The sequence below is a fragment of the Podarcis cretensis genome (assembly GCF_951804945.1).
Source record: "Podarcis cretensis genome assembly, chromosome: 4".
In the NCBI taxonomy this organism is placed as follows: domain Eukaryota; kingdom Metazoa; phylum Chordata; class Lepidosauria; order Squamata; family Lacertidae; genus Podarcis; species Podarcis cretensis.
The window spans coordinates 24,439,862-24,456,542 of record NC_137173.1 but is presented as its reverse complement, the minus strand read 5'-3'; the positions used below and the strand labels follow the sequence as shown (position 1 = coordinate 24,456,542).

Below are 16,681 nucleotides of genomic sequence, written 5' to 3'. Positions count from 1 at the left end.
ATGAGGGTGTGGGGGCATAATGAAACCCACTCCAACACCTCCCAGTTTTAGCCAAATTGCAGGTCTGATGAAAATGGGGCCCAGATGGGTCTCCCCTCCTGTAATTCAAATATTATGTATGGGCAGAGCCCTACAGATATCCTCAAGATTGCCAATTTATTCTCTCGAGATGCATCAATAAGCCTTTCTTACTAGAGCATCATTGCAATAACTTCTCAGAATTGAACACATAAAGCTGATTTCTACCAAGTTGGTCTATCTTGTCTGATAATGTCAATTATATTAAGGCATGGTCTTTCAAGATCTCAGGAGGTGCCTGGCATTTTGAACTAGAGCCCTTGAAACATGAATATTCTATCATTTAACTATTGTTCTTCGGATTCACTTAATTAATGGAAATAAAGCCAGTTTTGATAAATAAGCATTAATAAGCATTCCACCTTTCTGTCTCTAAATAATGTGATTATTGTTTTTATATGCAAATTTCCAGTAGTGGCACCCTCCCTGCAGAACACCCTTCGGATGCCAAGGAGATAAAGAACTATACAACTTTTAGAAGACATCTGAAGGCAGCCCTGTTTCAGGAAGTTTTTAATGTTTGATGTTTGATTATGTTTTTATATATGCTGTAAGCCACCCAGAGTGGCTGGGGAAACCCAGCCAGATGGGCGGGGTATAAATAATAAAATCATCATTTTCAAAATGGCAACAGTGCTGTCACTGAAAAAAACACGTAGAGAGACTGTGTTTATGTTACCTATGATTAGATTTATTTACCTTAAGTTCCCGGGGTAGGTTACAACAATAAGTGTTGCTTTGGGGTGTGCTTCATTCCCTGTCTATAAAATATAATTAATTTATGAATTGAGTGAGACAGACAGTTTGGAGAACAGCAGTTTAATTTATCCTAATTTTGCTCCTTTCTTGTTCAAAACAATATATGTGAGTTATCCCTCGCAACAAAAAACCTCAGATTATTTAAACAAAAGCATTTGGGGGGGTTTTCCACTATAGTGTATCTTTCTAACTTTCTGCCTTTTACAAATAAATATGACAGAAATGCAGAAAGGAAAACAAGGGGCCTCTGCAAGCTGAAAGGGTTTTTGTTAGCTTACAGGAGAAGCAAACGCATAATTTATGATTCCCTGGAGATTTCTTGAGCTGGATCTGACTCTAGCACATTTTTCTGCTACGGCTAAAGGACTGCTCTACTATGCACAGGAAAAAATGTGTAGGAGTTTTTACATCATGGTATGTCAAAAGTCATGATTCAGTTAACTGGAAAAAAGCAAAGAGCTGAAACACTACCTTTGGAGTCAGTAAGGTAAAGGTAAAGGTACCCCTGCCCGTACGGGCCAGTCTTGACAGACTCTGGGGTTGTGCGCCCATCTCACTTAAGAGGCCAGGGGCCAGCGCTGTCCGGAGACACTTCCGGGTCACGTGGCCAGCGTGACATCGCTGCTCTGGCGAGCCAGAGCCGCACACGGAAACGCCGTTTACCTTCCCGCTGGTAAGCGGTCCCTATTTATCTACTTGCACCCGGAGGTGCTTTCGAACTGCTAGGTTGGCAGGCGCTGGGACCGAGCAGCGGGAGCGCACCCCGCCGCAGGGATTCGAACCACCGACCTTTCGATCGGCAAGTCCTAGGCGCTGAGGCTTTAACCCACAGCGCCACCTGCGTCCCTTTTGGAGTCAGTAGCAACATGCTTTTCAATTCTATTCTTATGGAAATTTGTGCAATAATAATTACTTCAATTTCTTTAATTCCTATTATCTCAGTGCTGGTGAGTGGCATAACCACCTTATTACTGGGGACATGCAGTATTCTGTAGTACTCTCACAGGTATGGAGAGAACTATGAAACAAAGACTACTTGATGGATATGGAAAAGTATATGGAAAATTCAGTCCAGCAACTATTAGGAGAAGCCCGCTCGGTCTAAGGGAAATATTTGGTTGTAGCTAGTATGGCACAAATAAATTCACCCAATAACACAAGAGATCTGCAAATGAACAGGTAAGAACTTACTGTATGTCAGGATTCACCAATCAACCGACCCATCAAATATTGTCAAAGTATTGTTAGGGGAACAAAAATGTTACGTATAAAAGCTGTCTCAAAAACAAATTAGATAGCTGTTATTGTGAAATGATTGTGTTTTGAAAAATGGACTGAATTGCTTGTTTCCCTCCACCCTTTCTCCTAATGAAGTAAGAGTAGTAGACATTGCCCCCCCTTCCATTTTACCTTTCCAATAAACCTGTAAGGTAGTTGGCTGAGAGTCTTTGACAGGCCCAGCATTGCCTAGTAACTTTCAGAGCCAGGTAAGGATTTGAACCTTGGAATATTCGATAATACTGGACTTTAGTCAATTGACTAATGTCCCAACAGCAGGTGATGCCAGCATGGAAACATCTGGCACATTCATTTTCCTTCTGCTTCAAGAACAGATTGGAATTCCAACAAAGAATTCCAGTCTAAGATCCTAATACACTGTGTGATGAAATCCAGACATGAACAATGCAATTAAGTACCTTTAAGGTAAACTGGATCTTCGGCGGCGATGATAAATCGTTGAAAACTTCTCACAATGAAGTGGAAGAGGGGAAGTCAACACACTGCCCTCCAGAAGTTACTGGACTACAACTTCTGCCATCACTGACAGTCAGCCATGTTGGCTGAGGCTGATGGGAGTTGTAGTCCAATGCTTTCTGGAGGGCACCACGTTATCTACCCTTGTAGTGGAACCTCAGAGCTGCAAGCCTGACAAGTGGTGGCAGCTTCCATCGCATTGACAACAGCGGAAATTAACTTGGTTTCCTGCAGTCACTACAAAATTCTACGCAAGGATGATATTAAAGGCAAAAAGTTTTCTTTCAAAATAAAAATGACTTGGGTGTATACAATTGCACATCATGCAGACAAAGTGGATAAAAATTTTGCTCCCTCTCTATAATACTAGAGGCCGGGCTAGCCAATAAAGCTGAGTGTGTTGGAAACTTTAGAGCAGATAAAGGAAGTACTTCTTCACAGAGTGTATAGTTAAAACTATGAAATTTGCTCCCATAGAATGAATCATCAAATTAGGGGTTTTAGGATATTCCATGTGGATACTAGTTAGATCAGGGGTCAGCAACCTTTTTCAGCCGTGGGCTGGTCCGCTGTCCCTCAGACCATGTGGTGGGCCGGACTATTTTTTGGGGGGGAGGGGGGAGGGATGAAAGAATTCCTATGCCCCACAAATAACCCAGAGATGCATTTTAAATAAAAGGACACATTCTACTCATGTAAAAACACACTGATTCCTGGACCATCTGCAGGCCGGAATGAGAAGCTGATTGGGCCACATCCCTTAGGTTACCTACCCCTGAGTTAGATGCCTCTATTTTCAGGGTCAGAGAGAGCATGCTGGGGAACAGGAGTAGGAGAAGATTACTACATTCAGACCTTGCATGTAGGCTTCCCAAAGGTAGCTGGCTGGCTTGGCTAGATAGTCCTTTGTTCTAATCTAGAAGTGTCCTTCTGCTCTTATTTCCATAATGCTCACTATATGTTGTCCTGCCAGATCTTTACCTAATCTTCCCAAATATTCAGAAAAGACTTCCTCCCTCATGGGATAATCTGTATGAGTAACAAAAGAACATTCAGATCGTGCTTTATAAAAACAGTTTACTCAAAATTCACAGTTCATATACACATTGCTTAAATAAACATAAGAACTTCACAACCTTATCAAAACCTGTAAGAAACATTTCTCTTTTTTTTCCTTTCAAAGCTTTTAAGGTTACCATACTGAGCTACAGGTTATTCTGGAAGCAGATCATCTCCCAGTTCTTCATCAGCAAATTCATCTTCATCTATTTTTTTCCTCAGTGCAGTTTTTGGTCTCTCAGCCTGTGGTCCAAGTGGGTCAATATAGGAAGCATCTAAATTTTAAAAGAGAAGTAGAAACACACATTTTTTTTACAAAGAAAAGCAACACAGTCTCTAACTTTTAATAACTGCATGAGAAAAAGGGTGCCTTCTGACAGTCAGTATTTTGTTTCAAAGGAAGCTATTGGAAACATCAGTTACCTATTTCTTTGTTACCACTGCTTTCATAGGGCTCATATGTTCCTGGCAAAGCTTTCAATTTAGCACTCAGACGCTCCCCTTTATGCGTGATGCTACCAGGATCTGACAGAAGGGAGAGATTAGACAAAATATTACACCATAAAGGCACGTATGAGAGACCAAATATTATGTGTTTCTGTTCGATATGAAACAAAATAAAAACAGTATTTAAAGCATTCCACATATGGTTCAGATGTAACAATCTTGGGCTGCTAAATCAGTTTCTGATTTATTGGTTTAATCCTTGCTTACGAACCAGGATATGAAACCACAAGCAAATACCAATCGTTAAGTGTGAACTCAGAGATCCTTACAGCCACCACCATGAGTAGGTTTTGGTACTGATCACATCTTGAGTTGGACCACAGTTTTCCTGACTCAGTACCCGTACACTGGCTCTATCTTAACAAATTAAAGTACATCAGGCTTCTTAGTAGTGTTATTTAGGTATCACCTCCTTTCACATGTTCTACCCCATCCCCTGCAATTCTCCAATGCTCCTTTGATCCACATCTCCCTCTCCACAGAGAGAATGGAGACGGCAGGATTAATAAATGGAATCACATTTTCTTTGCTTTCAGAAACCTTAAATATGGCAGCATATGAGCAGCACTTACCACCACCACCGCTGCCTTCTCTGCGTGCCCGGGCACTGCCATCTCTGCCAGACTTGACACGCTAGGGAGGAGAGGAAGAAAGAGACAGAAGTGCTCTTTAATATTATCACCAATCATTTCTGTTACTTTTAACATACAAGGTATACCTCACACTTCTGCTGGATAGCGAGGCCATTTGGTGAGCATCATGACTGAGTGGGGATTTGTTGCAGGTTCAACACACTATATTTGTGTCTAAAAATGTAGTAGAAACACTGACAACTGGGAAACACTGGCCTTTGAACGCTCCAATTGGAGAACAGCCTTTATCAAAGGTGTCATGGGCTTTGAAGACACTCAAACTCAGGACAAAAGGGAGAAACGTACTAAGAGGAAGGCACGTTTGGCAAACCCTCACCGTGATCAACTCCCTCCTGAAAACCTATGTCCCCGCTGTGGAAGGACGTGTGGATCCAGAATTGGCTTCCACAGTCACTTACAGACTCACTGTTCAAACCATGTTTATGGAAGACAATCTTACTTGGCTACAAGTGATCACCGAAGAAGATTCGTGTGTAACGCTAATGCCAGTTTTTACTCTGTGTACTGGAACGAATTCTAAACTTCTCAGACCATCTTGGACCAAGACAGCTAAATATGCAAATAAACAAACCAAACACTCAGTCAACTGTACTTCCCTGGCTTCCTACTCAGGGTCTGATGGGCTCCACATGCTGGAAAGCTTTCCAGTCCAACACTCTGGTGAAATGAATGAGAATCATACAAAAGCACCATCATCGTCTTGTGGTATCCCCATTGTTTCTGTGAAGCATGTGGAAAAGAACTTCCCAGTGGAAAGCTTACCCTAAAGCTGAAACCCTAAGCATATCTCAAGAAGTGCTACTGTGCTCATTTGGCCTGCAAGGCTATTCCATCCCAAGGTGGCACTGGGGAGGGCCGCAGCTCAGTGGTAGGGCATCTGCTATGCATGCAGAAGGTTCCAAGTCCCCAGCATCTCTGGGTAGGACTGGGAGAGACTCCTGCCTGAAACCCTGGAGAGTCACTGCCAGTCAGTGTAGACAATACTGAGCTGGACAGACCAATGGTCTGACTCAGTATTAGGCAGCTTCCAATATTCAAATTAATGTTGTCTCTTTGTCATCCATGTTTTGTCTCCTTGTGCCTACGTCACTAGATTTCTCCATTCTTGACTGCTGTATATTTAATGACTGGCAGCTATTAGATTTCTGATTACAGTGGTACCTCGGGTTAAGTACTTAATTCGTTCCGGAGGTCCGTTCTTAACCTGAAACTGTTCTTAACCTGAAGCACCATTTTAGCTAATGGGGCCTCCCACTGATGCCACACAATTTCTGTTCTCATCCTGAAGCAAAGTTCTTAACCCAAGGTACTATTTCTGGGTTAGAGGAGTATGTAACCTGAAGCGTATGTAACCCGAGGTACCACTGTACCTATTACTTGTTTATGTCACTTATATCAAACCCCACCAACATAAATTATGTTCCAAGGATGGCTGCCAGAGTAGTAAGAAATAATAAAATCTTTTTTTAAAAAAGAAAATAATAAAGCATGAAAATTAACATGACAAACTAAAACAGAATCAGTGAGATTGTTGGAATGGTTCAGGGGGAAATGAATCAAGCATTGACCTCAGGCAAGGCAAGCATATCCTGGACAAGGGCCGCTTTGACAGGACTGAGGGCCACTTGGACAGGCAGGTAGGGCTGCCCACCTGTGGAGGACGTGACTTCATATGACGACTGAAAGTTCAAAATGGGACTGCAAAGGAACAATCAGAAGTGTACTTAAAAGTGTGCTCCAATTACATCGGCGATTACTTGAACTTTTCCATGCCTGATGTCCTCCACAGCAGTGTTTCCCAAACTTTTCCCAACCATGTCCCACTTCCAACCTCGTTTCCTTCCTGTGCCTCCCCCTTGGACGTAGCCTGGGTGGCAGCTGCCCCCCAAATAAGTAAAAAGCAGTACAAATCAATACAAATCTGAGGTTCTGCTGCCCTAACAAAAGTCCTCGCTCCGCCTATGCCTCCCCTGTCCTACCGGTAGAAAGGTAGCTATTTAAATGTTTTGTTTGCAAATAGAACATGTATTATATATAATTTTTATAATTTATACAAAATACAATTACATAAAATGATAGTTACAGATAGGTAGCCGTGTTGGTCTGCCATAGTCAAAACAAAATAAAAAAATATACTGTGTATCTGAAGAAGTGTGCATGCACACGAAAGCTCATACCAAGAACTAACTTAGTTGGTCTTTAAGGTGCTACTGGAAGGAATTTTTTTATTTTGTTTTGACTATAAAATGATAGGACCATAATGAAATATTGTTGAAGCAGAAAAGCAGAATCATAGAAGCTGGAAGAGACCCCAAGGGTCATCTTTCTAGTGCAATGTAGGAAACTCAGCTAAAGCATCAGTGACAGAGTTGATGTTTCAGGTCCTAACACTCTACTATTTATGCAGGATCTATTCACTGAACACAGTCATCACTGAACACAGCAGTCACCAAGTGGTGAACATACATATGTGAATCAACTTTATTCCTAAGCAAATCCAAGAAATCAGTAAGATTGCACTTCTAGTTGCCAAGTACATTTACTTCTAGATATAATAAAAATTGCAGTGAAGTGGACTTGGCATGTTGTCACTGAACGGCATAATTAAAACACGGTTTTAAAAGTTGCACGTAATAAAAATCTTGAACCTAACAATGCTTGCATAGACTTGGAAGGTTCAGCAAAGGGATTTCAATAAAATCTATGCTATTTTAGATCAGGTTCATATAAAACAGATGATGAAAAATGCCTTATATTACAGTTGGAAGGTTCAGCTGAAAAAATAGTGAAGATATTCTTCAACAGCACTTCAAGAAAATGACTGCATATTAAAATCTTGTAAATCCAAAATTATTTTATTATTGCAAACTTGTAGGGAACACATTAAAAAAATTGCCACCCTCCAGGTTTTATGTTTCTAATATACTTGGCACTGAATTTAAAAACATTAATTTATTTGTTGGAAAGTGTAAATTCTAAAATGAAAACCGTTAAAATATTTATTGGGAAAGTGCACTTTCTTGGAATGAGGAAGGCGGTAAGATTTTTTCCAGCTGCATAAATTTTATAATCGCTAATTTTGCTCAAGAAACACTTTTTAATGTCACGACTGATTGGGATTTTAATTATAAATCCCACTTTTCACAATATGGATTTTGTCAATTGTGCAAAAATCAACATTTGAATTTGCAATCAACAGGTGCATGGATCCAAGGTTAACCTTTAATTGCTAGCTTGAAAAACAAATCTCACCCCAGCGCCAGTGTGTATTTTGCAAACCTCTTTTTTTAAAAAAAAAAGATGTGTGGGTATGCATTCATCTAAAATCACAGAATATGTGGTGTTTAAAAAGCTGTTCCTCAGCAACTTCTTGTAAAGAAACTGCTAGGTCAGCTTGATGTAGGAAGCATAAAAACAGGCAGGAAAATTTTCTTTGGCTGTAAGGTCTCTTAGGTCATGAACTTGTAGACAGATGGAAATACCTTTGACTAAATACATGAACAACTCTACAGAATTTGTGCAGGTGCACAGACTATTAAGTTAATGTTTTCAACTGAAACTATCGTACTAAAGCAACAGTTCTGAATGTATGATCCATGCTATCGTAGAATGGCATTAGCAGTATCCAAGAGATGTAGTGGAAGCTCTTCCTTAATCCTTCCAAGTACTGTAGTTGCTAGGTACTGAGCAGCAGGGCAGTGTGAGGTACAGCCAAAAGACTTTACAGCCAAAGCCTACACCTAGTGGGCAAGATCCTTTCGCTGTTTATCAATAACCTGTGCGTGGCTTATTATTTTCAGGGCTGTACCTCCCTCCCCTTCAACAAGTAGAACTTAAGACTGAAAATACAGACACAAAACAAAACGTGAAAAATAGCTACAAAATATTCTGGAAGGCCTAGGCGAATAAAAAGGAAAGGCATCAAACTTTTTGTCAGGTGAGGTACTCTGGGGGAGGGCATTCCATTATGAAAACCTGCAGCAATGCATTTTCCCTGAAGATTTATCAGCCACTCAGAAAAACGAAACAAACAAACAGAAAGTCAGTTTAACTAGTTTTGCATGTGAATTGATCTGAGTTTCCAATGGCTGAGAGACAGGGACTCGCCCAAGTGAGTTTAATGACAAGTGGGGATTTGAACCTTGGCTTCCCAAGTCCTGGTTTGACACTCTAACCACTGCACCACCCCAGCTCTCATATTAAGTATTGCCATTCCTGGCACACTGTACATTGGCTGGTCCTTTTTGTATGCAACTGTTATGGGAGTGGACAATGGGTGACTTATGACAGATGCAGATCAGTTTGTGTCACAACATAGATGCTGGTGGGCTTATTTTTAATTCCAAAGTATGTTTCTACTGAGCATAGATAGATCACTGATCACAGCCTCAGATAGTCCAGCAAGCTCAGTAAGATGTAGACAATAACTCTGTTCTAAATATTATATTAAGAATTGTATTTGAAGTGAAATTTTGGTTTGACGGTCCTAGACAGACTAATTAAATCACAAACCTCTAAAAGTTTATATTTTACCACCCACTTCTTAATTTGCATTGAGGACAGAAAACAGCTGCTTGTTCAGAAGCATAAAAAGTAGCTTTAGAAAGCAAGATACCAAGATTTCCGTTCTTGTGAGCAACATTTGCAATAAAGGAAGAATCAGCCGCACCTCAGCTGCTTATACAAATTGCAATTTAAGAGAACATTCTTTACAGATTTTTGAGAAACAGTGAGATTTAGTTGTTTAAGTGACCCAACATACCTGTTCCCTTATTTCTTTCAGTTTTTCCACTCTCTTAAGCTTTGTTGCATACTCTTGGATTTCTTTCAAGCCCATGTCTGTGCAGAGTCGGACCAAAAAGCGTAAACCTAGTGGTATAAAAGTCATACCATTGGTTGCCATTATTGGACTTAAAAGCAGCTGAAAAAATAAGCAGAGCACACAGCCTAGCAACAATGACCGCAATCCAACTGCAATTAAGCCCTGTGATTTCAATGGATTAAGTAGTTTTACTGTGTTGAATTGTGACCACTGTATTTATTGAGTGGCAATATGATTTAGCAAACATGACAGAAGTGTAGTAAAAAAGAGCTAGTAATGAAGCTGTGAAAAGAAATACATTTAAATAAAAACAAGCTGGGATTTTGTAAAAATACTTTCCTATATGCAGAATGGTAATACAATAATAAGTTACAGGTCCATGGTTAGATATGGAGGTGGGCAGAAGCCCATGGTGGCAGTTGTAGCCCAAAGAAAACAACACAAAACGGGGGGGGGGGGCCACTAGGTGGCGCATCGGAAGATGGCTGACAATAACATCTCTCCGACCCACATGAAGTAATTTGGAGGCTATGATGGGGGTAATTAGCCTCCTTAACCCCCCCCAGGATTATGGGGGGGACGGCCCTTGCCTGCTGTGCCCTATACCACCCCCGAATTTGTGGGGGTGGGGGCACTAGGCACAAAGCCCTCCTGTGAGATTTTTGGCACTCCTCGACGCCGTCCCCGATTCGCGCCGCTGGTTGCAATGATCCTTAAAAGAAACAATTTGGACGTGATTAATTGCACATACATCAAGGAAAAAGGGGAGTAAATACTGCTGACAGAAGAGATCTCTGATAACAAGACAACAATAAAATACGAGAAGAACGTCAAGATACGGTATGACAAATGACTGAGGGGGGAGGGGGGGAAAAACCTGCCTCTACCTTTTTATGTGATTTAACAAGAATCCCCCTCCCCTAATGAGTCAGAAATTAAGGACTTAAGCTGTGGATTTAAGGCTGTGTGGAGGTAAACTTTCGATCCAAGGCAATGTTTCAAGATGAAGCTGGAAAGCTAAGAGTTTTGGAGTGTCGCACTCAGAAAAAAAATGCCGTCACCATTTTGTGAGGCATTGTGGGAGCTCTTGGGTCTGGGAGGAGAAAGAAACAGAGTTGTTTACATATCGTGAATCAACTCCTCGGTGGGACTTAAGAGCGACAAATGCCAAAATTTACGATGGAAAAAGTGATGTTATCTACGAAGGAGATATATGGAAACCATCTGGACTTAGTGGAGGAACGGGAAATCCACACAGGATTATTACACTTGCTATCGGCTTAAGGAGACTAACAGAAGAGATCGTAAAGGAAAAAGAGAAATTATACGAACAAGATATGATGTGGCAACACCAAGATAAGACTGGATAGAATTATGAACTTTGTTTGGACTGATTGGGACTGATTTGGACATTAACGCAGTAATAAGAAGATGATCTGAATTCCCCTTTGGATCTTGAAGTATGGGTTCCCCCAACAAAAATTTAAAAATTTGGCTTTGTAATTCGGAATTTATATGATGTGATTTAATTTGATGTGATTGGCCAGTTAATAAAAATTCTTAAAAAAAGAAAAAGAAAACAACACAAAAAAGTCTAATATGTTGAAAAGTAATTTATTAGATCAGTTTTTTAAAAAATTAATGGGCTAACCATGTTAGTTTGTGGTAGCAAAAGCGACAACAAGCCTTGTGACACCTTAGAATTGAACATGTTTATTCTAGCATAAGCTTTTGTGGCCAGAGTCCATTTCATCAGATGCGTTTGAACTCACTGATTAGATGAGTTGATATGATGATGGGAGCAAGCAATGGCTAGAATGGCTACCTACAATGCTGAACACTGAGGAAGGAGCATTGAATATATCCAAGGGAGCCAGTGTCAATGGCTCTTTGTACGCAGAATACTGAACATCTTTAATGAGCATACTGAAAGTTAGTTGTTCATAAACTGAATTTACTTACTGTTCATACATGTTAGGAATATCAGCACCTGTTGATCTGCACAAGCCATTTGTTGAAGTCCCATGTGTGTATCCCACCAATGCCATCTACACTATGCATGCAATGCACTACAGAGAAGCCCTATATCCAATGATTTTTATGCAAATGGGACTTCCAGATTTCAACATGAGAGATCCAGAAAAGATCCTTTCTCCACATCTTTCCTATTTACCCCAAAGCAGGAAATTCTCAGATGGAGAGGCTCCCTCTGTTTGAAGAGCACTGGGAAGCCTGCTCGTGTAGGAGCTATGCGCTAACCACAGAGCCATATGAGGGCATGACTGGTGGCTGTAGGTTTATTTTGAGAAGCAACATAGATGGCATTGACCTGCCACAAATGGATCATGGTTATCACTGTGTTAAGGCAAGTATTGATACTTTGCACATGGGTAGCCAACATGGTGCCCTCCAGTTGTTGTATGTAGACGAAGACTGCATATACACCATGCGTTTCAAACATATCCCTCCCCCCATCCAAAGATTCCTGGGACCTGTAGCTTGTTAAGGTCGCTGGGAATTGTAGCTTTGTTAGGAGTAAACTACCATTTCCAAGATCCTTCTTTTGGAGAGGGGGGCAGTGCTTTAAATGTATGCTGTGTACACAGTCTTCAGCTCCCTAGTCAGTAGGTCAGATGACGGGAGTTGAAATCCACAGCATCTGGAGGCCATGCTATTGGCTCCCCTTGCCTTAAGACTATCCAATATAAAAAGTGTCCTTAGGATAAAAGGTGCATCATATAAAACCACTTACATTCCGCGTTTTCAGGAAACTTTCTGTGAATCGCCTTGTAGGTATCAAGAGCTTTTTGGTAGTTACCTGTTAGTAATATAAAACACACAGAGACACTACCATGAGACAGGGCCAAAACTAGGTTTTCTGTCACCCGGGTCAAAGACATTTTGTAGTCATTTTAGGTTCTGTGTAAGATGAAGAAATGCTTTTTGCGAGTCTAAAGTAGAAAGTGCCCTTCCATTACATTCCTAATGCAGCTGGGCTGACCAGAGCTTGCCAGGGAACTGTCTCTGGCAGGAATAATGCTCACACACCCCTTACTTTCCTGTGTGTAGATCATGTATAGACTGTAAAATGACTCAACCAAAGCTATTTAAACACATTCAAAGTTCTGAAGGGATCACGGAATCGTACAGCTGGAAGGAACCCCAAGGATCATCTAGTTCAACTGATTCTCTTCCTCAGCTTCCCGCCCCCCCTCCAAAATTTATTTCTCACACAGTAGCAAACCCACAGGCCATCCTATCTTCTTCATTGGGGAGAGCCCCGCAGCTTCTCCAGATTTTCCAACTCTCCTTCTCCCTGCATCACAGTGGAAACAAGCCTTCTTCAGGACGGAGCTTGTGGCTGCTGTTCACTTTTTCATGTTTCTCTCCATCTGCAGCCCAGACATGCTAGGAGGCTGGGAGCCTCATTGGCATCCCTCTGGAGGCTTCACCCAGGGCAGAAACCCTGGCTAGACTTGCCTGCCCCCAGCTACAGCTCTGCATGAGAAACAGAGGTTCTCCAGCATCCCTTAGCTTGGGCAAGGGGTGGACTGGCTTGCAGGGCTGAGGGAGAGTCTAATTCTTTCCCATCGCAGTGTTCCCCAACTTTAAAAAAGCAGATTTAGGGGAGCACAACCAGTTTGCCCGCGCTGAGCTCTGAGCCAAGAGGGCTCTGCAGGGGTGCCACAACAATGACAAACAATGGAAGATGAGAGATGGGGATTTTGGCACTGCTAAAATTTTAAAGGCCAAAGTCTGTCACTGCTTAAAACTGTCTGCTCTGCCAAAGCTGTTTTTAGCTGCAGAATGGGAAAATGTGGGTACCCATCTCCCTCATCCTCTGCAGTTAAGAGTAGCTCTGGAAGGACAATTTATTTCAGGAAACGGTATGGGGAGGGAAAGGGTTAAACACCACAGCATTGCAACTCTAATCCATATCCTACCCCTATCATGGCTGATTTTAACTAAAGAAAAAATATGCCAAGAGATCAAAGATTTCCTACATCCCAACTGCATTTTGGTCACTTCAGAATTCAAGATGTTAGATAGTCAAACATATCATTTTTATTGTTACCCATTTGTAAAAAAATAATACAAGAATGCTGTCGCTCCCCATTACAGGGTTAGTATTATTCAGGCAACAGGGTCCTTGACAGTACCACAGCTATTGAGGAAAGACCAAACCCACTGTCCTGAAAAACATGTGGAAAATGAGATCACAGGTTATATACAACCAAGTCGTCCCATTAGCACAAGGACTTGCAGCTGTGCAACAGGACATCCTTTCCTGCTTCCTCTTCCTGTTTGCGCCCCCTATCTGCTCTGGAGGGTTGGAGAACCCCCTCACAAAAATGTATTGGCGGTGCACAGGGAGAGGAAATCCCTTTGCACGGGCTGAAGTCCTTGCATTAACGGGTCAACTTTGCTGAATACAACCCCTGATGTTTAATAATCTACTTTACAAATAGTCCAAACATTATAGCACGCTCTTTAAGCATTCAAATGCAAAATAAAAAAACACGTAATGAAACCAGTTAGTTATTAAGGCTGCAATCGTATACATATTTATCAGGGAGTAAGTCCCATTGAACTTATCTCTGAGTAAATGTGCGTAAGATCAGGATGAAAAAAAGACCCTCCCGATTGCCTGCAACGGTTAAACACTGTGAAACAGTGAGATCAAAGTGATGATCAAAGTCAGCATGAGATACGAAAGGAGACTTACCACTTCTTCTGAAGCAGCTTGCAACCATCAATTGCCACTTCACCTGAGTTGGTCTGCAGGTAAATATCCCAAAGTGTTACTCATAAAATGTTTCAATGTTTTTAAGATATAATTATTTTTCTACATGGTTTTTTTTGGGGTATTGTTTTGCTATTTAGTTATTTAGTTTGCTGCCTTGAGCTCCCTTGGGAAGAGTGGCAAGATATTAATTAAATAAATGCATCTTTGCTCTAAACATCAAGGGTATAAAGGAAATTATTCACCAAGTGAATTTTTACCCAAATGAATCCTTGCTTGGATTCCAGCATGAGGGCGAAATATGCTATTCATTGGGATTAAGTTACCGTGCCAGTTTTTAATCTGGCAAGGACGTTGTTGAAGATTGTACAGTATGCTTAGTAGATGGAGCCCAACATTTTTTCTTTTCACATAGAAGATATTGTCCCAGCCAATGTTAAGCACACTGAAGTTCAACTATTTCAGCTGGTGAGAATTAAACGCATTTACGGGAATTTTAAAAAATAAAATAAGGAGGCTGCTGCAGGCTAAGTTAGAACGTTGATCAAGATAGCTCAATATTGGTTTATGTATGAGCTGCAGCAAATCCCAGGCCCAATAGCTTTTTTATATCTAGCATATTGTCCTCACTACACATTTCTTGATTTAAAATTATCAAAGCAATTAATTTGTCTTTGGGAGGGTGTGTATGAGAGATGCTGGGGAGGGGACATGATGGTTGAAGCATCTCTGTAGCTATCTGTGATTCCTGTTGCTGTTCTTATGTGGCTTGCAGGAAACACTGGAAATAAATCAAAACTTTCTCATATAGCAAACATCTTTGGGTAGGCTAGGATTGTTAAAAAATGTTGCCTCCTGTTTCTTATGAATGCAGTCCTAGGAAAAAAGTCATCCAGAGTAATCAAACCTTCTGATCACATGAAGACCACCTAAGTTGATGCATTTGCTCAGTGCTGCGTTTCGGCTTAAGCTGAAGTCTTAGAATTCCTTCCTTTAAAACTCCAAACAAATTACTCCATAATTTACATGTAGCATAATACATAAATATATATCAATGTGCTTCCCCCGTGTCCAATATAAGTGTACTGCAGAAAGTCCCCTTACAAATGATACTGGTCTAAACACTCAACAACAACAAAAATAACAACATCATGAATGGTTGCTTACTGAATAAGTGCTGCTCTTTCAAAGTAGTGAATGGCTTTTTCACAAAATTGTGTGTCAATGTAATAGGCTCCAAGCCATTCAATGACCTCAATGTTTGAAGGGAAATACCGATAGGACTGACAAAATAAAGAAGGTGGAAGAAATACAACATTAGTGATAAACAACATATTTATTCTGCTTTCGGAATATCTTACTCATTTATGTGTTTAATCCTCCAGATGCTGAAAACATGTAATTTATGAATGAGAGCAGTGTGCTAATACACTAACTAATCCCTAAAGAAAATGTGGCAGGTTTTGCAAATAGCAAAAAGACATTTTAGAAAACTTTGCTGAGGTAGGTTTCTGCATGTCCTATTTTCAAACATTTTTATTTTGTGAAACTAAAGATACACTCCACAAAGTACCTTCATTTTCTTATATAATTTATTTTTTCATTACATTACAATTTTGAAAAAAGCTGTATTCAGGACAGGTTTCCTGCCAATCTGTTGGAGGAGTGTATTTTATATTTTGAAAGGTAAAATTGGCAATTGAAAAATATTTTTAGTTGTCTTGACTTAAAAAAACAACAACAAGCTACATCTACAGTACAATCCTATGCACTTCCACATGGTAAAAACATCCCAGTATGCTCTATGGAGTTACTCCCCTAGTGTGTTTAGGACTGCTGCCCAAAAAGCTAAAATATCAGATCAAATCCATTCTTGTTATGATTTTTTTAAAAAATAATAATACAGAACGTGCTGTTCCTTGTGCAAGCAAAAAACAACAACATAGCTATATATTTTACTGTATTTTTGGTTTCTATGGAAGCCGCCCAGAGTGGCTGGGGAGGCCCAGCCAGATGGGCAGGGTATAAATAATAAATTATTATTATTATTATAGGCCGCTGCCAGGAGGAAGAACAGAATGAGAATGGTGATTCAAAGGCCACTATGTGGTTAAAAGAAAGAAGGAAGTTTTTCGGGAAATACAGAAGTTTTATTTGATGCTGCAGTAGGAAAGTTTTAGTTGATGCTACAGCTAAAAGCAAGGAATTAAAAAGAGAGCCATTATTTGAATATTGCAGCTCATAGGAAACTATATCTAATTCTCTTTCATTCATATATATGTATCCAAAAAAATACAGTCAAAC

General features: G+C 40.5%; 1 protein-coding gene across 2 annotated transcripts in view; it reads right to left on the bottom strand.

Moving 5' to 3' along the window:
• Positions 1 to 3,652: 3,652 nt before the first annotated feature.
• IFT88 (intraflagellar transport 88) overlaps positions 3,653 to 16,681 on the bottom strand; it is a 34,978-nt gene continuing 21,949 nt past the window's right edge. For both annotated transcript variants that reach the window (XM_079973604.1, XM_079973605.1), the window contains exons 21-27: positions 15,545 to 15,660; positions 14,360 to 14,412; positions 12,386 to 12,451; positions 9,574 to 9,680; positions 4,731 to 4,791; positions 4,075 to 4,176; positions 3,653 to 3,926 (exon numbers count right to left, since the gene is read on the bottom strand). In XM_079973604.1, coding sequence (XP_079829730.1) covers positions 3,805 to 3,926; positions 4,075 to 4,176; positions 4,731 to 4,791; positions 9,574 to 9,680; positions 12,386 to 12,451; positions 14,360 to 14,412; positions 15,545 to 15,660 — 627 coding nt within the window. In that variant the 3' untranslated portion in view covers positions 3,653 to 3,804. The remainder of the gene's footprint in view (positions 3,927 to 4,074; positions 4,177 to 4,730; positions 4,792 to 9,573; positions 9,681 to 12,385; positions 12,452 to 14,359; positions 14,413 to 15,544; positions 15,661 to 16,681) is intronic.